Source organism: Cyprinus carpio, chromosome A10 (genome assembly GCF_018340385.1).
Source record: "Cyprinus carpio isolate SPL01 chromosome A10, ASM1834038v1, whole genome shotgun sequence".
In the NCBI taxonomy this organism is placed as follows: Eukaryota; Metazoa; Chordata; class Actinopteri; order Cypriniformes; family Cyprinidae; genus Cyprinus; species Cyprinus carpio.
The window spans coordinates 4,820,101-4,841,825 of NC_056581.1; the positions used below are offsets into that span (position 1 = coordinate 4,820,101).

The following is a 21,725-nucleotide window of genomic DNA, read 5'->3' on the forward strand; positions in this document are numbered from 1 at the left end:
CTTCACTTGTGCAGGTATGCAAACTGAATGACGGTGAATGAGCTCATTCTGCACATGATGTTTTGAGGGCACATGTTTGACTAGATCACCATGTGAACCACATTATCTCTGATGCTCACATACTTCACTAACTGTATTAGTGAATAATAATCATGCGTCTCTCTCTGCAGCTTCATGCCACACTCAGGAGAAAGCAAGAGGAAACATCTGCCCTGAAGAAGACAAATGCCCAGCTGAGAAATCTGGCTACACAATACTAGATGTAAAGCATTTTTTTTTTTTTTTTAACTTTGCTTCCATAGGTTACAGTGATTATGAAAAATAAAATAAAATTCCAGGCCTTGAAATCCCAACAAAAATTCAGCATAAAATCAAAATCAAATAAAAAAATTCTAAAGTTATTTAACTTCTTACTGCACATTCCTGGTTTTGTGAAAGCTTCACCTGTGCATGTTATTACAATAGGGGGAAAAAATGATTGTCTTTGCCCATTACAGTATGTAACTCTCACTTTCACCATTCAGTTAATTCCCAACCATTTTTTCTAACTGAATATGCTGGTTTACCCTGAAATTCACCATATTTTGAAATAAAATACATAGAGAACAGCATTTTATTTATTTTAAATTTTTTCATTAAATGTATAATTTTTATATTTATATATATTAAACAGTTTAAGGGTGAAATGGGAATTATTTGCAGGTTTCGCATTATAAATATTACTATATCTTTGATGTTATAATTGAGACAAAAAATGCTGAATTGACCATTCAGAAGTCAGAACTGCAACTATCTGTTTTATAAACTGTTACATTACAATGCACAGAAATCTGTGAAACTTCAGCAGCCAGAGGGCAGTAAGACCTCCACATTTTCAGTGTCACACCCTCGAATGACCGTTTGTCAGTTTCACTTCCTGTCTACTAGGCCCTGACAACATCGAGGGACTCAGTATCTCACCGCACTCCAGTGAGGCCAACAGAGGATCAGTCTTCTGAACACTTCTGCATCTCTCTTCCACAGCTTTAACTAACTCCACCACTGACACAGAAAGGCTGACAGGGCTTAAGCGGCGGCTCTGGTCCAGATGTGCATCAGGTTCCAAGCAGCCCAGGCTTGAAAATGAACTTGGACAGATAGACTTGGAGCATCTGAAGGCCCAGCTGGACCCGGATGAACGGGGGCTCCTCAGCAACTGAGAGAAGATTCAGGCCTGACTCAGAATCAAAGCCTTGAGATGTCTTCTGAAGGTTTGAATGCACAGAGGGTGAACATATTCGGGAAATCTTTCAGTAAACTTAAAAGTAAAGGTTCTTTATTGGCTTCCGTGAAGAACCTTTAAAAACCATGGAACGTTCCAATGCACAAAAGGTTCTTTATAGTAGAACAGCAAGACAAAATGGTTTTCTCTGAACGACTTAAAGGGGCATTCCTCAACAGAGGGATAAAGCTGGCATACCACAATGTTTATCACAGGACAAGGAGATCAAATCGTATATACATTTATTGAAGCAATATATCCAGTGATGCAGGACTGTATATTGACAGTGTGCAGAATTTTACAACAGAAATAAATTAGATTTTTGTGGCCTTTATAAAGTGAAACGTGTCATTTCTACACAACTAGCTGCACCAAACAGAATTTAAAATATTATGACAAAAAAAATTTTATATTTATATTCCTCTTCTATTTTACATTGGTTGGCCAAATGGGTAGCCCCGCCCCCAAACTCTACTCATTGGTTGTGCCCAATCAAGCTGCTCTAACACATTCCTTTGGTGCCACTAGTGGTGCAAAATTGTACATTTCACCTTTAAATTTCTTAATCTATATAAGTCAAACTTTTTTTTACAGTAAATAAAATACAAATATTTATACAACGTTTTTCTGTTGATGTCATCAGTGTAGTGAGAACTTCAGGATTTGACTTTTATGACTATGCAACAGTGTCAAAGCTCACTGTGTTTGCAAGGGTGGTTTTTAGGTTTGCAAGTTAATGATTGTGACGAGTGGCGCGGGGCCGAGAGCCGTGGAAACGGAGCGATAATGAGCATCACCAGCCTTGCTCCGTTCCCACAGCTCTCGGCCCCGCCAAGCTCATCACAACAATGTTTTTTTATTAAAAGACAAGGACACTCTTCATGTCAGGCAACAATATGTTCTCACCACATGGTATGAGGAAGCTGGCAAAAAAAGGTCACTAATGCCTTCACTATATTCCTATTGAGCAGCAGAAGGGCTTGCAAAGACTGAAAAAGAAAAAAACAAACAAATAAACACCATTTCCTCATTCAAGGGATTTACAGACAACATTATTAACTGTGTAATACTTGGAGCAATATTAATATTACTGTTCGTAAATTTACGTCAAGGTTACATTCCTGGGAGTATTCTTACCGAGTCACGATCTTATTAGTATCGTATTAGGCTGTAACCAGGCTCTGCTGCGGTTGAGTATAAAGGATCATCTGAAGGATAAAAGATGCAACAAGAATTGGGGATTGAAAAAACATGCAGAAGAGAATGTAAAAACACATTGCTATATGCATATTATATTTTCATACTTCCTGCAGTTGGTGGTGGAGGTGCTGCTGCTCTCCTGAAATAATACACAGCAAGACGTAAGGTAATATTAAAGCTGATGGTCATATTTACATAAGAAATGAAAAACTAATAATTGAACGGTAAATCTGCGAGGAGAGAGGGCTCACCTGCCAACTGTGGGAAGTGAACGAGTGGGAGCCGATCTATGATTGTTGTAGAAGTTTTCATATGGAACAGGTGCTGAGAAAAGATCAGTTTCATAAAGATTACAGGAAAGTTCAACCCAACATAAAACGTCATCAGACTCATATTTGATTGGAACTCAAGACATAAAGTTCACGCAGTTCTTGTCTTTACAACAGACCGTCAAGCTCTGATAAGGACAAAAAGGCAGCATAAAAGCAGGGTTATTAGAGTTATACTAAAACTAAAAATGAAACTTAAATTAAAACCATTTTTTAAAAAAATTGTTACTTAAAATAAAACTTTGACCGAAATAAAAAAAAATACAAAAAAAGCTAAATGCCAAGGCAACATTTCTCGTTTTAATTTAGTTTCACTTGATGTACTAAAATACTAAAACTGGAATAAAATGAAAACGGAAAATTGAAAAATTAAAACTGATTAAAAATAGTATTTTAAACTATAATAGTACCTCAGTGATGCTAAAATAATGCTGCATAAAAGTACAAGACATATGAAGAACCACAAATGTAAATCATTATTCATCGGAAATCCCCGCCCCCCCACTACCTCAAATCTCATTTGTGCATGAGCATATTTTAGTTTGGAGTGGTCTAGGTTTGACATCAATGTCTTGTAATCAAACACAATGCATCAAATCGGAACATGTGGAATCATAAATGAGATTTTCAGTTAATTGCACCTTTTAACTTTTCATGGACAAAGCCATATGGAGTAATTTTACAGTGCTTTTATGATGCTTTTTGTCATTTCAGAAAAAAAACTTTTATAATAAAAGTAACCATATTTAAATTTCTATTCAAATTAGAGCTAAAAATGCACAGTAAAGGTGTGTTCACATTAGAGAAATTTCTGCAAAATTCTGCACTGTAAAGATCCATTGTCAGTAGTATTGCAATGAAGCACAGCACACAAAAAATGCACTTTCATACCAAGGAACTTTCTGCTGGTTCATGTAACCAGCTTCATGCAAAATCTGTGTGGGGAAATCTTTCGCCCTCATTCAAAATTCCATTTAAAAAGACTGGATTTCATCAGTGAACGTGACCACACCTTTATCTTCTTCTGAGAGTACCTGGTGGTTTGTCTCCGGTTCTTCTGAGGTTGATGAAATGCTCAATGTCTTCTTGAATGTTACATTGCTCCAGTGACTTCCTCACGTCCTCATAGAGCTGTGTGACACAGATACACATGGTGAGGCGGGTTCCACATGTGCATCCTACATGATGCCACACAGTCAGGTTACCTCATCACTGGTGACACACTGCTGGGAGAGATGGTTGAGATGGGTCCACACGCCGTTTCTCAGGGTGTTGATCCTCTCCATTTCCTGTTTCTCAAAAAACTGTAGAGACATGCACATGAGATGTCAAAGTAGAAAGATCATAATAGCCCCATAAAATGTCTACTCATTCAGTTCAACTTGTTAAAGCATGTTTTAATTCAGGCATTTTATGTGTAATTGACTAGTTTTGTTTGACCTTTAATAGTTTTAAAATCAATATGAAAGGCCATTTACAACCCATTTTCAAGAGGTACGCGAGCTTCACATGATCTGACATGATCACGTTTGATTTGTCATCATCATTGGTGTTGGGGTGTGTGATGCAGGCCGGGGCGCAGAGCTCACCTCACAGGCTTTGACATGCTCGTTCAGCCACTCCTCTCTCATCTTGCCCAACAAGGACACATTCTGACTATACACCCTGTCTATTATGGAGTTGAACAAACAAAGGACATTAAAATTAGAAATGGAATAGAAGAGTTATGTGGTGTTTAGGGCTGGGCAATACAGCTAAATAGTCACATCGCAATATTTTTCAGCCTTTTAAATGCAGTCCAATAATTGACCTTATAAATATATTAAACGATACTAATAATACTAAACAACCATATTTCATTAATTCATTTACTGACAAAACTGATATAGCCTATCTGGTACTACACATATACTCATACACAAGCTTTGAGACTCATTGCACAAGCCATAAGAGTCATTCGAATGGGAATCAGACTTTACTGATTGAGCAGTATGTTGCTGATTCACTAAAAAGAGCCGACTCACAAGACTCAATCATTTAGGAATCCGACTACACTGACAGAACTATACATTTTTTTGCGCTGTAGATTTGGTAGCAGAGTTCAAAATGGCCAAATATCAGCGGATTAATTCGCCTGAACGAACTGTATAAGTCTATCATATTTAATATTGCTTAGTTGTATATTGCCAACAGAATCCTCTTAAATATTCAATACATTGCCCAGTCCTATTTAAAGTATATTATTATAAGTGAACATATTATTATTGTGTCTGATGACATTCTTACCAGCTTCTTCTGCCGTCTGCTTGGCTTGCTGTGTTTTGGCATACAGTGAAATATAAGAGAGTGACATTATTTATACAAAAGAATCTCTTTGTGCAGTCATTCACATCTTACAACAATAATACATAACACTAATAGCTAAAGAGTATGTACATACTCTAAAAACAGCTCTGACTCTGAAGAGATGAAGACTGATAGTTGACTCGCTACAAAAGGTTTATAGCCTTTCAACAGCTCCAAAGTCTTGTCCTCAGGGGATTACAAATACTTCCAACATACTTGCGGCCATGTTTTACAATGATTCACAGTGCTGTACATGCTCTGGAAGTCATCTGTACCCATGCACAGCCTTCATGGTTTGTTCTGCATGCTGCTTTGCTGTACTAACTCATTTGCCTCCTCTCAAGAGACGCAGCTCTATGGAATTTAGGCCTGAATTTTTTGCTTTTCTCTCCATTTATAAAAAAAGTGTTTCAGGTAAACATGATGTTCTATAATGTTTTTTTTATATATATAAAAACCTGAATTAATATTAATTGCATGAAGGACATATGAGTGCTTGTAAGGCAGCGAAAGAATAGTGTTACAGTTTTAGGTAGGCATTATATTTTCAAGGGATTGATCTTTGAAAAATAAGATCACCATTCTGTTCTGGCTACAACATAGCAAATATCCAAAAGTCAAGTCAGTGAAGTCACCTTTTATTATTTACAGAAAGCACTCTATTTTTTTCCTGTTTTCACACTCACCCACACACACTCGTACACACAGATCTTATCAGCACTGCCCTGCAAATTTATCAATTCGATTCCATACTAAAGGTCTACATTTCCTTGTAGCAAGGTGTTAGCACTATTTATTTTTTGTAGTTAAACATTGCTTTACCATTAGTAGAACATTAATGAGCACAAACTTCGCACACGCTTAATCTGTCTCTCTCTCTCACACATACACATAGCAACGTCTTAAAGGGATAGTTCAACAAAAAAAGTAAATTCTGTCATCATTTACTCACCCTCAGTGTGAGTTTCTTCCATCTGGTGAAGAAAAAAGATATTTTGAAGAATGTTGGTGACTAAACAGTTGCCGGTAGCCACTGACTTCCATAGTATTTTTTTCCATACAATGGAAGTCAATGGCTACCGGCAACTGTTTGGTTACCAGCCTTCTTCAAAATATCTTAGTTTGTGTTTAGCATATGAAAGAAAGTCACTCAGGTTTGGAACAACTTGAGGGTGAGCAAATGATGGCAAAATGTTCATTTTTGGCTGAACTTTTTTTTTTTCAAGAGTGTTTTAAAACCTAAAAAAAATATGTCTCCAGGTGTAATAACTACGGCAGTCTATGAATAAGTGCATGTGTCTGGTAGCACTATTTGGAGACTGACATTTTATCAATCGATGTGATTGGAAGATTTTTAAACTGTAATCTTAAAGTTCTTAAAAAGTATGAAATTTACAAAATGTCTATAAGTAAATCAGTTTAGGCTGAATGTGAAGTGCAATTAAAGGTCATGGTCATGCAGGACAGAAAGAAAAGAAAAAAAAAAACATTCAATGTCACAGTTTTACTTACGAACCTTTTCTTGCTGCTTGGAACTGCTAGTGGTAGCGTTTCTGTTCATATTCTGTTCTGCTTCCTCTTTATCTCGACACTTTTGCTCATAAGTCTTCTTCGCCTTAAAAAAAAAAAAAAAAACACCAGTTGGCATTTAAAGTGTGACCAATACAACTTATGTCTAAATTTAACTATAATCTATATTCTGTACGAGCTACAATATGCCAATATACTACACAACCGGCTAAAAGTGCACACATTTCACTGAACATTTCCCTCAAAAACACTGTAATTTAAAGTAAAGACATATAAATGCAGACAATTATAATTCATTCATAGCTATTAATCTCTTTCTAATTTATTTAAACATATGAGCAGATACTGAAGAAAAAGCAACCGAGTGCCCAACTCCTTAAAAACATTTTGGTCACAACTTCAATTTGTCAAGTCAAATTTATTTCAGATAATTAGTGCACAAATTTGTTTCTGCAAGAGCTGTGTGCAACATCAGATGTGGTACTACAAAGTTTCAGTTCTTAACTAATAAATACTGATGCATCATGGGACACCTCGATGCTAATAAACTTAAGGGAAACAGTTTATTTTTCAACCTAAAATCACCACTTTCAAGAATTCTTTATTTAAGCTTGAATGAGAAGCTGTCTTTTTAATGAACAATGCCATTCAGCACAGATCACTTCCCATTTCGTGCAGCTAAAATCAGGTGCACTTATTCACTTCCCTCCTGCCACTGAATCAGAACATATACTTCCCATAAGAAAATAAGGTACAATAGAAAAGTGGGCAGCTAAACCACCTATTATAGCAACAGCACTGCAAAACAATATACAAACTGAGGACACTTTGCTCTCTCTTTTATACTTACCTCAGTCGTTTTCTTATATTGAGCGGCCTTCTGCTTATGAAGAACATCCATTTGCTGTTCTACCTGAAAAAAGCAAAGCATTTCAATTCATTTCTTATATTCATCATTTTGTACTGTAGAAAATTAAATTACTTTTTTTTTTTTTTTTTTAATAAGACTTTTTTTCTAAGTTGATTTGTGCTATTTGTTTTGAGAATTCTGACCAGCCAGCATAGCTCAACCAATGGTGTAAGTTTTGGGCGGGGCTATCTGTCTGTATGACCAATAGCAGACAGGGGGAGTTTTGTTCCAAAAACCTACTGAATATAATGCTAATATTTAATTTAACTACAGTAGATGATTTACCTGTACTCTTTCCTGTCAGTTATTTTTGATGTCACAGCTTAGAATATTTTTAAAAAGTGAAGTGTTTGAGATGGTGCGTGATTTTGTACTGCCAGTCAGTGATGTAATTTCCTTGCAATTAGTCACATTTACACCTACACAAACACAACTGTGTCCAGAAATGGACACTTATAAGCATATAATCACTTCCAAGAGGTCCTGCGTCAGCCGAGCAACTACCATTGAATTGAAAGCTAACCGATAACAAGGTATGAAAAGATTGAAAAGTCTTTCCTTTTGGGGACATCGGCAACACAACATTTCAATCAGTAAATAACAAAGTATGAAATGCTGTTTGTATGTCTTACCTTCTTTCGGGTCTCTTTCTGTTTCTCTCTGAAGTCTTCTAATTTTTTTGCTTCCTCCCTCATGGTTTGGGCCAAATGCAGATGGGACAAACTCACATTTTCTGTTTCTAAACACACATTTTAACCATAAAATTTCAACCACGATGAATTGCAATCATTAATCGTTTGCAGACAGTATTTACTTACGTAATTTGAAAACGTCAAGCGATCGTTTCAGGGTGCTAAAAACAGAAAACCAAAAACGTTGATGAGTAACCAATGTCCATTTTGTGCAATAAACCCATTGTAAAATTGCTGACATCAGTCACTGGAATAGGACTCGGTTAAACGTTGGTGTTTTTTTCCCTCACCCCATAGTAAGAGGAAAAGCACTAACCACAAACCAACTACAAACATGTTACCAACCCAGAGACTACTTAGGTTTGTACTTTGAAATTATCTATACAGCATATCAATACCGCATTGTTGTACTGTTATCTTTTTAAAGAGGATCAGTATCCAACCAGAAAAACACAATAACCTCATATTCACTAAAGAACCATCTTGCTAAAGAAATCATAGAATTTAACCTCCACTGCATTAAAAATGTAAGTAATGCTTGCCCAGGTTGTTGTGGGCGGTTATACAGCCTTCCTACACATTTGCTAAAGTGTTTTTAGAACAGAGTAATTGTGGTTGCTAGGTTATGGTTTACTGGCTCAGCCCAAAACTGCCAGCCTCCAAGTATATGATATGGTTTAGGTTCCTCCACCTATAGTCTGATTGCTTAAAATATTAATGGCACACTTCTCAACTAGAGAACACACGATTTGATGTCCTTAGCACATATGCTCAGTTTAACACTTAAGAGTTATAGGTTTACTGCAAATGAACCCCAAAAATAATAATAATGCACCTTTAAAATCCTTTCAAGAAATAGTAATTTGTAAAATATAACCATAATGTTAACTGTAACAACTGTAATCATACATTGGTACTTACTTCATTTCACTGCTTCCACACACTTTTTTGGACAAAGCCAGAAGCTCCTTGCCATACTTTTCTTCTATCACAGCTCTGAAAATAAGTGTTTTTATATTTTAGATCAATGTTTTATACATAATGACATAATGAGTTAATCTGTTAATTTGCATGCCTGAAATGTATTCATTATTAAATCAAATATTAAACTAATTGTGTAAGGCTTGACTATTGAGATTTGTAACATTTGTAACTCTACAACACTATCAAGACACTTAATTGTTTGTTTGAGTATCCGTGCCAGTCTGGTAGGATTATTAGATTTTAAGAAATTAGACCATAAATCAACTGTAGTCAGGGCATTCACATTTGTTTAAGAATTTTAAAGTTAAAAAAAAACAAACAAAAAAAACATTATTTAATCATTTTTACTCGTGCATTAATAGGATAGTTCACCCAAAGGTGAACTTATTTACTCACCCTAAAGTTGTTCCATTCCTGTATGAGTTTCTTTCTTCTGATGAACACAAAAAATGTAATTTAAAAGAATGTTGGAAATCGATCGGTTTCTGGTCCCCATTGACTTTCCGTATAAATCAACTGTTTGGCTACCAGCATTCTTCAAAATATCTTCCTTTGCATTCAGCAGAAGAAAGAAACTCAGGTTTGGACCAACTTAAGGGTGAGTAAATAAAGACAGATGTTTAATTTCCTAGTAAACTATCCCTTTAAGAAAGAAAAAGATCATGTTGACCTTAACTCCCAGTATTTGTTGCCGTATCTCGTTGATTTAAAACAGTGGCGCATGGGAAAAATTATAACTGTAAATCATTTTCACGTCAATAACAGGAAATCTTGCAACAATGCTCGTCATGAGGCATTATTTCTCTTTTTTTTAAAGACTTCAGTTACTGTAACTTTCCTTCAGTTATATACGAATGCACTAAGAAGGTTTCACATGGATTTATAGCTGTGAAACCATCAAGAGCTTGAGGTGAAAGTGTCAAACTAAGGGGTGACTCGACATCTCACCTGGCCTTCATGAAGTCCTCGATTTCTTTGCACGTCCTCTTGCCGTCATTCAAGTGCTGGATGATGCTGTCATATCCAGCTGTGCTGGTGACATCCGTGTTCTGAAATCACAATTGAAGAATAAGATAGAAAAAGCAATACACAAAACACAGGCAAATGTTAAAATCACACAGGTTTTTCGTAATCTGAAAGCGCAAGCCGGTAATCCACAAAGTGCCACATGTATCACCAATTCCTCATTGTAGCCTTGAGAAACATGGTGGTTTGTACTGTTGACTATCATTACCCATGAGAGCTCAGCCGCTGTAATTTATAAATCTGAGGGGCAGACATAGCATCAAACCCAAAGCCACAGTCAACATGAAATACCTCTCAAAATAAAAGCATAGAAAACAAAACCAAATGGTACCTTATTGCCTACTTTGCCTAATAAGGTCTCAGAGTTCTCAGGCTGCCATAGCCAACAGTCAAATAACATGAAGACATTGAGATACACTTATTTATAATATATTATTTTATAAGAAAGTAACTATTTAGGTTGTTTGATGGAGGACCTGGCTATTCAGTGAGTGCTGACCAAACTTCCTTTAAAGGAAATCAGCCCTGTTTCGATATGTGACAGAGGAGCTCAAAATAAAAGGTTTAACTATTTGTTAAACTTATACCAAATCAGAGCAAGTAGGTTATCATTTTGTGTTACACACACACCAGAAGCCCACTATATTTTCCCTAATCACTGACTGTATTCCAAACAAAATAAAATAAAAAAACCTTACCCAAAAATTATCCTTGAAATGCAGTTCTCTCATTGTGTCAGCTGCTGTTTGCTCACTCAGAAAGTGACTGTGAGGTTCCGTATCAGGCTGTAATAATGCGTGATGATGTGCACACCGAGCGTTGAAATAACACGCCTCAGGGTCCTAAACGCGCGTCTTACACGCCTGTCCAGAGAGCGAAAGTTGCCGTTGAACAGAAAACGGACCCGCAAGCTTTTAGTGGACTTTCCCACCATCTAGTGAGCGACCTGAGAAGTTGCAATTCTTGTGAAGAAGTCAAATAAACATGGGCTTCTTGCAACCGGAGATATATAATATAATATAATATAATATAATATAATATAATATAATATAATATAATATAATATAATATAATATAATATAATAGATCATTGTGTAGAGTGATCAGATACATTTTAAATAATTACTTAAAGCTTCATTGGCCAAAAAATTATTTTCACCAAAAAAAAAAAAAAAAAAAAAAAAGTTTTTTGATCCTGACAAAAAATGACCAGCTAACCTTAATTGACTAATTATATCAGCAGCACATGTGTAAGTGTGAATGAGTACTAGTCAGGTGAAATCACTATCGTACTAATTAGCTTGTTAAGAGCAGACTGATTGGTATAAAAGTAGATAAGTAGTGCTTCCATTTGTGTTCTTGTTAACAATGTTTACCTCCAAAGAAACACGTGTAGCAATCATCGCGGTGCAGCAAACTAGCCTCACACGCACGGAAATTGCTACAAAGAATGTTGCACTTGAAAGAAACATTTATCTGATCATCAAGAACTTCACGGAGAGCAGTTTTGTCACTGGCATTAAGTTGGCTTGACGTTGGACATTCGATATTCGCAAATCTAGGGACCGTCTCTAAAGTTACATGCGAAACTACTATCCACTTCTCTAACGTCAACAGCATGCAAGGAGAATGAGTAACAGTCATGAAAACAACTGTTAACTGTTCATCCAGGTGTCAACTATAATGCACACCTTTTTTTTTTTTTTTTTGATAATTATTCAAATAAACTGTAAATCATATGGAAAACAATTACTATCTTTCATTACCGAATGTGCTCAAATGTAAAATATGCTTCAAATGATGGCATATTTTACATTTGAGCCCATTTGGTAATGAAAAGTAGCAATATTTTACATATGATTTACAGTTTATTTGAATAATTATGAAAAATATAAAAGGAGTGCATTATAGTTGACACCTAGATAAACACTTTACAGTATGTTTTATGAAAGTGAGTCATTGTGTTCAAATGCTATTGAGCTTCAAATTATGGCATATTTTACATTTGAGCCCATTTAATAATGAAAAGTAGCAATATTTTACATATGATTTACAGTTTATTTGAATAATTATGAAAAATATAAAAGGTGTGCATTATAGTTGACACCTGGATGAACAGTTAACAGTTGTTTTCATGACTGTTAGTCATTCTCCTTGCATGCTATTGACGTTAGAGAAGTGTATAGTAGTTTCGCATGTAACTTTAGAGACGGTCCCTAGATTTGCGAATATCGAATGTCCAACGTCAAGCCAAATTTATGCCAGGTTACTACGCAGTGAAGACGTCTTCTTCTTGTTATATTTATTTGTATATTTAATAAACATGTCATCAGCAAGATGGTGGCGCGTGTGTGCGCAGTGATAGAGTTTCCAAATTTCATTGTTTTTTGCACAATACGATGACAAAGACATTCTGTTCCTCATTTGTACTCACATCACGCTTATGTCTTTCCCCTTCGATATATAGCCTAATGTTTAATATGCTAATAAATTAGGCCTGTGTGTGAATTTATTTTTTCATTGCACCATTTTTGTGTTCCTTACAAAACATCACAAACATGCAAATTATGAAATACAAAAAGGTGTTTTAATTTATATTCCGACAACAGACATTCATTGTTTTTAAAAGTAATACTTTTAACAATAATACACCACATAAAAAACGGCGTGGCATGATTTGTATTGATGGATACGCGCTTGGTGTTTGAGCCCGGCGTGACGTGTCAGTGAGGTTAAGCTTCATTTCCACAGGTCACGTGACAGACTCATTTCAAGCAATGCTCAGGAACACTGTTTCGAAGCACTAGTGTGTCGATGTACCCATCCCTAGCAGCAGGTTGGTGTGAGAGCATCTGCACGCACAGGGAGGCCAAGACTTTTGGACAACGGCCTGGTGTCAAGAAGGGCAGCAAAGAACCACTTCTCTCCAAGAAAACGTCAAGGACAGACTGACATTCTGCAGGAAGTACAAGGATTGGACAGCAGAAGACTGGTGCAATGTTATTTTCAATGAAGCTTCCTTCTGACTTTTTGGGACATCTGGGAAATCGATTGTTCAGAGAAGAAAAGGTGTTGTGCCAACACTGAAGCATCCTGAGACCATCCATGAGTTATAAAGAAGTTGCTCGAAGACCATTACGTTGATTATTTTGGATATGTGAACAGGCAAATCCCCGGATCTCAATCCCATTGAGAACCTGTTGTCAGTGCTCAAAAGGCGAGTGGACAAGCTAAGCCCAAAAATTGTTATCAACTCTGAGAACTAAGGCAAGAATGGATCGCCATCAGTCAGGATTTGACCCAGAAGCTAATATCCAGCATGCCAGAGCGAATTGCAGAGGTTGTTAAGAAAAAGGGTTAACACTGTAAATACTGACTCATTTATTTATTTATTTTATTTTATTTTTTTGCCAATAAAAGCCTTTGAGACTTATATGCTCATTGTTTTTCAGTATACCATAGAAAGGTTCTACAAATACTGAAGCAGCAAACTTTGCAAAACACAATTTATGTCACTGCCAAAACATTTGGCCACGACTGTACAAAGTTCTAGATGGCACAGGCTGATAGGTTCTAACTCAATCTGATATCTTCACATTATTATTCACATGGTGCAGCTTATTGGTTTCTTTTCACATCAGCAGCCAATGAGCTTACTGCTCGATATTCATATACTCTGCTAGTGTTCATTGTAGCATGCTTCAGAAAGCATCTGACTGAAATCTAAGATAAGCGAATGCTCTTATTCCGTTTTTACTGTGCAATGTGTGCATATTGCGTGGTCTGCTTTATCTGAGCAACCACAAACTAGTTTAAGAGTTATGTTTAACAGCCTTGCATTCATATGCAGGAGCAAAATACTATAAGCAGTGGCATTTACGCGACTGCAGCAACAAGTAGTCTAGCTTATGTAGCTAGTCCTGCTGAAAAAAAAAAAACTGGTTTAGTTGGCAAAGCTGGTCTCCCAGCCGGTCTCCCAGCCTGACCAGCTAAAGAAGTGGTCAAAACCCCTCTAAAACTAGCTGACTAGCTATGGCCAGGCTCGATGACCAGCTTAGGCTGGTTTTAGCTGTTTGTTTGTTTTTTCTTTGTGAGAACACACTGACAAGTTATGGAGATGAGAACAGGTTTAAATGAAATAAGCATGTCAACGTTTTCATTAGCTTTGCTGAGCAGTTGATTTCAGCTGCATGCAATGTCAGAGTCATGCTCTTTTTATGGTCTTAACAACTTTACTATATGATGAGTGCATAAAAGTTATGCTAGTGACAATTTTCAAATGACTTCAAGTTATGATTTTTGCTTCAAGTGCTTGCTGGTTTCTTATCTTATCAGCTTGCAATGTATCTTTTTGTTAACTACACATTATTCACGTGGCGCAGGCTAGTGCTTGCTGTAGCAGTTGCAGTGTGCTTCAGAAACACTCCACCTTCCCCAGCTCCACCTGTATAGATTTGCTATGCATTAAATTTATGTAGTTATATATGGGGGTTATTTCATGTGTTATATGTGCAGCAGCATTTCCTACATGCTCACAGCAGCATGCCTGTGGATGTGTTGGCAGTAGTCTCAGTATTTCGGTTCTGCCACAGCAGGAGCATAGCAGATCTATTCCGCCAAGACCATGCATATTAAAGGTAGGGTAGGTGATTTCGGAGAGGCTAGCAATAGCAAACTAGCTTTGAATGCATGAGATCCCACCCTCCCAGTAAATCACTCTCCAAAGCCACTCCTCCTCGACACAGGCAGACAAGAGGCTAACCAGCGACACAATAAAGGACGGCATTGGTGGAGGGTTGAATGCAATGCTGTCAGATTACCTCACGTCTCATTCACCGGTTAGAAAACATGAGTACAAAGCGGATAATACCACGCTGATGACCCATCAGGTCCATGCGAACAGGGAGCACAGAGGTATGCAAATGCATACATTGACAGGCAGATAGGACAGCCTATTGTAGCCCCAGGACTGAGGGATATGATTTGACATTTTATGGTTCTACATCTTCAACAGATGATATAAATACATATTAGTAATTTTAGACCACTTAACTTAGTGATTGTTACCAGGATGTGAAGAGACTTTCAACCAGTATAAGAAAAAATGTTTTTGAACCAAATCCTGCAGTTGTCATGATCATGTACATTAATATGCTGCTGAACTCTCCAAGAGTTGTCCTGACAGAACAATATAAATGTCTCATAGATCAGGTTGGAAACGGATTGTTAAATACTTAAACGTTGACTTGCAAGTTTCTTATTAATCGTTCATGCATATGTTTGGCGAATTGTGTTCAGTGTATCTGTCCAGCTCTACTTTGCAGGTGTTACTACAATTCTTTTTTTACCCAATGAATTAAGCATTGATTTCTGTATGAACAAACAAACATCTTCAGAATTCAGTTATGGCACACACCTGGTAAATAATCAGTTCACAAGCTGCTTAATAGCATAATAATTTAAGATATATTAACACTACATTAACTATGGTTAGGGTTACTAATTAACAATTAATGCATTTCTTTTGGAATGTTATGGTATTTAGAACAAACTGACCAAAATAACCAGTAGATGGCTGCAGTGGTCCACACATTCTGCTATAGACCAGTAGTTCTAAACTTGGGGGGCCTTAAAATGATTTCAAATTAAATTAAAATCTAATTTTAAAATGATATTTATATATATAATATATATAAAAATATTCTAACCTGCTCTAATGGACATAGCTGTCAGAGAAATACAGCCTTTACAGATAACAATAAACAGTAACATCTATTAAACTGGAAAAAAATAAAAATAAAGTAAATTGCAGTCATTCGCTTTACAAATTTGACTCCTAACCCTTACGGTTTTTATTGTTGTAATTAAATACAATGAAATATTTCCTCTATTTATATATATATATATATATATATATATATATATATATATATATACACAAACACACACACACACAAAATTCTACTCCAGTCTTCAGTCACTGAATAAACTTTTTTTTTTTTTTAAATAGTACAGTATCTATTCTCAATACTTTATCAGTTTTTCTCTACCTTTATAGTTGTTTGTAAGAAACTTGTAACACAAAATAAAACAAGGACTTTATTGTGTGCATTTCTATCATCTTTATTTAAAATTAAGGACACAAACACCCTGTGTCTCTCTAGCCAACCCCAACCATGAAAATCTCAAATATAAAAAGACAAATACAATGAACAGCTACTTCAATAAAACCTAATCTAACATATACATACAAAGTGTCCTGGTCACCACATTTGCTTTGTGAAGCATGCCGCTCTACAAAGGCATTACACATTTGTCAAACTTATGACAGGTCTCTAAGACCGTGATCGGTCCCTTGGCTGATTCAGAGAAGATGTAGATACTGTGTTTGGGCTTTGGAGGGCAAAATAAGCAGAACTGCAGAGCAATCGGTTTTAAAAAAGCATCCAGGCTACTAGTGAACTGCAGGCAGGTCTTATATTCTCCTCACAGCGTCGTCAATCTCACTTATCTGTTCTTTTAGTTGGTTCCACTGCTCTGGGTTCAGTGAAATACCTGTAATAAACACATCAGACAGAACTCTGAGAAATAAACAACTCTGCTCATTTATACACAAGACAGCTCAATACCCTTTTTTTTTGAACATTAGAGTTGGTACGTTTGATTCATTCCAAATTAATTTGTTCACATCACTCAATTTTATCTGTAGAGTACATGAAAGTCCATATAGGCATAATCCATGTTACACAAATCTGTTTTAAAAAATAAACATGTTCAAAATAATATTATAATTGGATATTCAATATTACCAAAAATGCCTAGACAAACAGAAGCATAAACAAACAACATGACCATCTCAGTATATTGTACGTGTGTGCATCTATATTTGTGTAGTACATTTCACTGTAGTTATTTTTTTGGTCTTTGTTTCCTCTTAGATGTGGATTTTTCAAATTCAAACCCCCATAAAGCAGCAATTTCCCACTGATTTCAAACAAGCAGCACAATCTCTACCAGGTGGCATTTCTACTGTCACATTTAAACCCATAGCACCTACCTTTGCGGCCTGGTTTCATTTCACCTTCCTGGTCCATCCAGTATTCCCGGATATCAATCAGCACTTTTCCCTTGAAATCCCGAACACTCACATACCTCATCTTTCCTATTAAAAAAAGAAAACAATACAATACAATATAATATAATACAATATGTATAATACAGACACACACTATTTAATACTGTACATACATCAATGGTGAATGGTGGTATTAAGAGATGAGGAGGCAAACTGCCCAGTTTCTTTTTTCTTTTAAATCAAATGTAAATTCATGTCCCAGTCACAGACAAGATGATGGCGGAAACAAAATGCAAAAGTGCCTAGCTGTTTGGTAATATTTTGGATTTTGAAAAGGACTTTTGCCATTTATCTAAGATGATTTTGTACATTTATTTGCTTCCACAGTGTTTGTTGATTTTACTTGATATAAACTTTGTGTGATTTATTTATTTTACCTCAAGGAGTATGCCGTGCCGCCAAGCTTTCTTTTGCTCGTTTTGTTAATAAACGTTCTATGTTTCTTATTTATTTGGTTTTATTTTATTTAATAACTGTGTGAGTTTGTGTATTTATTTTTATATTAGGCCTATAGCATGGTGTATTTTTGTTCGGTTTGTTAACAAAAGTTCTGTTTAATATGAGTGAGTTTGTCGTTGTGCTGTTTTGTTGTTGTTCAGTCGAGCAATTGACGCTGAATTGCTGCATATTCGAAAGTAAGTGAAAGTAAAATGTGCATGGCCATTTACAAGCTATTTAAAAGCAAAGGAAAGCCAGGAAAAGAGGGAAATCCCCTACGAACTCCACCCAACGAATTTCCTCACAACCCTACTTTCCACCATTCATTCTCAATTACCAGCCACCGCACTCTTCAGAGGGTCTGTTAAAACTCAATGGGCTTAGGGGAGGCGAGAGAGATGCAGACTGGTGTCCTGTTGGACACGGTTTCTTTAAAAAAAACGAGTGACTTATTCACTGTTACGTGTGTGTGTGTGTTAATTCTGTATCAAGTAAAGCTAAATATACATGCTGTCAAAGTATTCTTCACCTGGAACATATTGTCATTTTTGCTGCTGCTGCTGCTTTTGGATGCAGATGACACTGTTGAGGTTTCTCCACTTTTTTGTTTCTTTGATGGCTTCTCTGGTGTTGCATGCTTCTTCCGCTTGGGCTGAAATTCAGAATTTTACATTGAATACAAAGCATGTAACATAGGGAGAGTGTATTTTGCATGATAGTTGTACTGTTCTGGCAACACAAAACAGTTTGATTATTCTGAATTAATGTACAAATTTGAGATGTAAATATTCTTGGTTGTGACGTGCCTTCCTTTAGTTAGCACACAGTGTAATGTGAGGTTTTCATACCTTCGTATCAACTTCACTGTCAGAGTCACTGCCCGAGGTAGAAGACAACATTTCCTTTGACTTTGGCATTCTGAAAAGGACGGCAACAATTGAACAATTGAAAACAATTGTGAAAAGCATTAATCCCATTTAGGCTAATACATTTAGGGCTACGTTACTTGAAGCTAATTTTGAAACAAAAATATACAAAATCTGCGTGCAGGTAACAACTTGATGGTTGCATCCTCGTGCTTTGCAATAATAATAATAATAATAATAAAAAAAAAAACATTTACTTTCCAAAGAAGCAATGCTTGCGCTTTAAATTGTTGCGTTTTGCTTGTATTAAACAGAAAAGAATCAATGGCGTCACTCGTTTATAACTAAGTTACTATAAGAACCAAAAGGGCCGAACGCATGAACGCGCAGCAAGAGGGCCGTTTGCCAACAGTTTCCTTTTAGTGAAACAATATGTTATTGCAACACATCTGCTGATATTATAGTCTTGCTCGAAAATTATAAACAACTGCATGTTTGAAATGACTTACGTGATGTCGTAAGGTAAGCGAGTTTAAACAGAAGCTCATTCAGTGCGCGCGAACATCCGTTTCTGCAAAGCACGAAAGCAGCGAGTGTTTGCGGGGACGCGGGCAGGAAGCGCCCTTGAAGAACTGGATTATGGGAAGTGTAGTTTTCTTCTTCTTTAAATTTTATTGGCGGTTCACAAACAACAAAATGGAATAATTCCGCCACCAGCTGGTATGGAGTGTGGATCAACATGACTTAATCCCCCCCTCCCCTTTTTTATATTCTCTCCCACAAATTAGTTATTTTAAGGTACTGAAAAATAAAACTATAGCATTCATTCCATGAATTATTTAGTAAATATATCTCAGTGTAAACTGCCTTTTTATTTTTCTAAATGTTGCATTATAGAATCCTTCTTTCAGTCTCATATTTCCGACAATACAGTATAACATGTACCCGTTTTATAAAGTGTACTATTTAATCTTGTGCGTCCAAATCTCATCCTTGATACTCTCTCATCTCTCCTGTTTTTCCTGCACTTTTCCTCTCTCTCATTTCCTTTGAATGTTTTCCCCTTACCCCATTGTTTTTGCCCTTTCTTTCAGTCTGTTCTTAATACTCTTGATTTAATTCTTACTTAAATTAACAATTAAGTTAATGTCATTGTTTTTAGCTGCTTCTTTTGCTTCTTTATCTGCAGTATCCCATAAAAATACTACTGTAATCCCCATCATTTGAATTCTATATAACGTTTGCATTATTTCCATTAAAATGTTGGTCTACCTTCCAAATCATGATGAACATGAATCTGACAATGTAGAATCTACTGTAGCATCTGAAAGTAACCAAGGTTTTATTACAGGTAGCAGTACATTTGGACTAAGATTTAACTGATTAACTTTAAGTTCTGTTGCTCTCTGTCTCACTGTCCATCCAAAACTTTTAATTTTCCTCCTCTCTTTTTCCCAACAAGGCTTTAAAGCATCTAGTGTTGTATGCTCTTGACTATCTAGAGATTAACCCAATAATTGACTGATTTCTGTACCCTTCTCATTTCTAATGACATTTCTTCCATTTCTACCTTAAGTGCTATAATTGGTAGTTTCTATAGCTCCTGTACATAATCTCAATACCTGATGCTATATATTATCTAACTTTAGACGTTTCTGCTGCTGTTCCAACCATAATCTAAAACAGATCTAACCAATCCACTACATGGCCTTTAATGCTGCCCCCATTCACTGCCAACTAAACACCTCATTGTATTGATTATTTTCTTACATTTGTTCACTATTCTGAATATGCACCAACTCTTTCATCAAACCATAACTTTAAATATTTCACTCTTTCCAGTTCTTGATTATATAATTTTAGTTTTACCTCACTTCCAATTTTTTTCCTTGTAAAAAACATTGTCTTTGTTTTGCCAACTGAGAATTTAAAACCCATTTATATGACTATTCTTCAACTATTGCAAGAGCCTCCTGTAATTTTTTAACAATAATTACCAACTTTGTGGTAATTTTCCTTCCTCACAAATTTTATTTTACGTAATATTTTATTAAAACATCTTTGGATAATTCAGTATCAAGATATGATTTATCACTGAATAGTGAATAGCGATAAAGATCTGTTATTTTATAAACATAATCTGGCATTACATGGTTATGCTCATGAGTCCATCACTTCCTCGTAGTTTTTAAATAAGCACGACTTACTGTATTCTAGTGACTCCTTTCTAGTCTAGAGGATTTGTGAGAAGCATAACAAAGAAAATATGAAAATGGATTAAAGTAATGTTAAAATGAAAAAGAGAACAAGAACACAGTTCAGTCCTCAGCCCCAGAGTGAAAACTTGACACGATTCTTTAAAAGGAAAAGATAACATTTATTAAGTATAGAGCATTAGTTGTGACAGAAAACAGGGTCTCAGTCAAGTGAAGTATAGCTTAAAATAACAAACAAAACACAACTAACTAAGAATTAGAGATGACTAACCTATACACAAAACAAAGATGAAAACCAAAACATAAACATCCTTCCTCTCTTAATAACCAGGGGCCCGTACTTGTTTTAAGTGCTTAAATTGTAAACATGCATTTATTCAGTTATTTTATTTAGTGCATTTGTAGGCTATTTTGTTGTTTTTGTATATAGTTTTGCAATAAAAGCGTATTAACCAGGTTCTAGAAATAATCACTAAGGTTGCTTCTGAAATGAGTTAAGGTGCTTGTAATGAATCCGGTCCATGGACTTCGATCTGTACACCACTAGAGGTCACTAAGGCCTCATTTACACTGCAGGGCTTGGTGCCCAATTCTGATTTGTTGCCTATATCCGATTTTTTTTTTTTGTCTATCCGTTTACACGTTCTTTGCCACCAAGTGACCAATATCCGATTAATGTGTTTACACTTGCCATAGCACCTGAAACAACATGCGTTGTTGTCATTTACCGCCTACACATGTGCTTTCTCATGAGAATACTGTGACCTGTGCTGACAAAACGAGTCACAATGA

The 21,725-nt window shown here is 36.0% G+C and overlaps 2 protein-coding genes across 3 annotated transcripts; both read right to left on the bottom strand.

Annotated features, from left to right (window-relative positions):
• Positions 1-1,486: 1,486 nt before the first annotated feature.
• On the bottom strand, positions 1,487-11,226 carry LOC109096821 (proline-serine-threonine phosphatase-interacting protein 2-like). The gene is made up of 15 exons (XM_019110479.2): positions 10,977-11,226; positions 10,201-10,301; positions 9,190-9,264; positions 8,395-8,429; positions 8,209-8,315; positions 7,517-7,579; positions 6,653-6,751; positions 5,077-5,122; positions 4,380-4,459; positions 3,996-4,094; positions 3,825-3,921; positions 2,713-2,785; positions 2,566-2,600; positions 2,399-2,469; positions 1,487-2,250 (listed from the first exon to the last, which is right to left on the bottom strand). The coding sequence occupies exons 1-14, from the start codon at positions 11,007-11,009 to the stop codon at positions 2,414-2,416; spliced, it is 999 nt and encodes a 332-aa protein (XP_018966024.1). The 5' UTR covers positions 11,010-11,226; the 3' UTR covers positions 1,487-2,250; positions 2,399-2,413.
• Positions 11,227-16,385: 5,159 nt separating this feature from the next.
• On the bottom strand, positions 16,386-19,378 carry LOC109096830 (activated RNA polymerase II transcriptional coactivator p15-like). Of its 2 annotated transcripts, none has more exons than XM_042764814.1 (5): positions 19,227-19,378; positions 18,700-18,769; positions 18,381-18,503; positions 17,336-17,444; positions 16,386-16,833 (listed from the first exon to the last, which is right to left on the bottom strand). In XM_042764814.1, exons 2-5 carry the CDS (start codon positions 18,766-18,768, stop codon positions 16,754-16,756), a joined length of 381 nt encoding a protein of 126 aa, XP_042620748.1. In that variant the 5' UTR covers position 18,769; positions 19,227-19,378; the 3' UTR covers positions 16,386-16,753. The 2 variants fall into 2 exon arrangements, with proteins under 2 accessions (XP_042620748.1, XP_042620749.1); XM_042764815.1 differs by lacking the exon at positions 19,227-19,378 and adding an exon at positions 18,975-19,124.
• Positions 19,379-21,725: the final 2,347 nt, after the last annotated feature.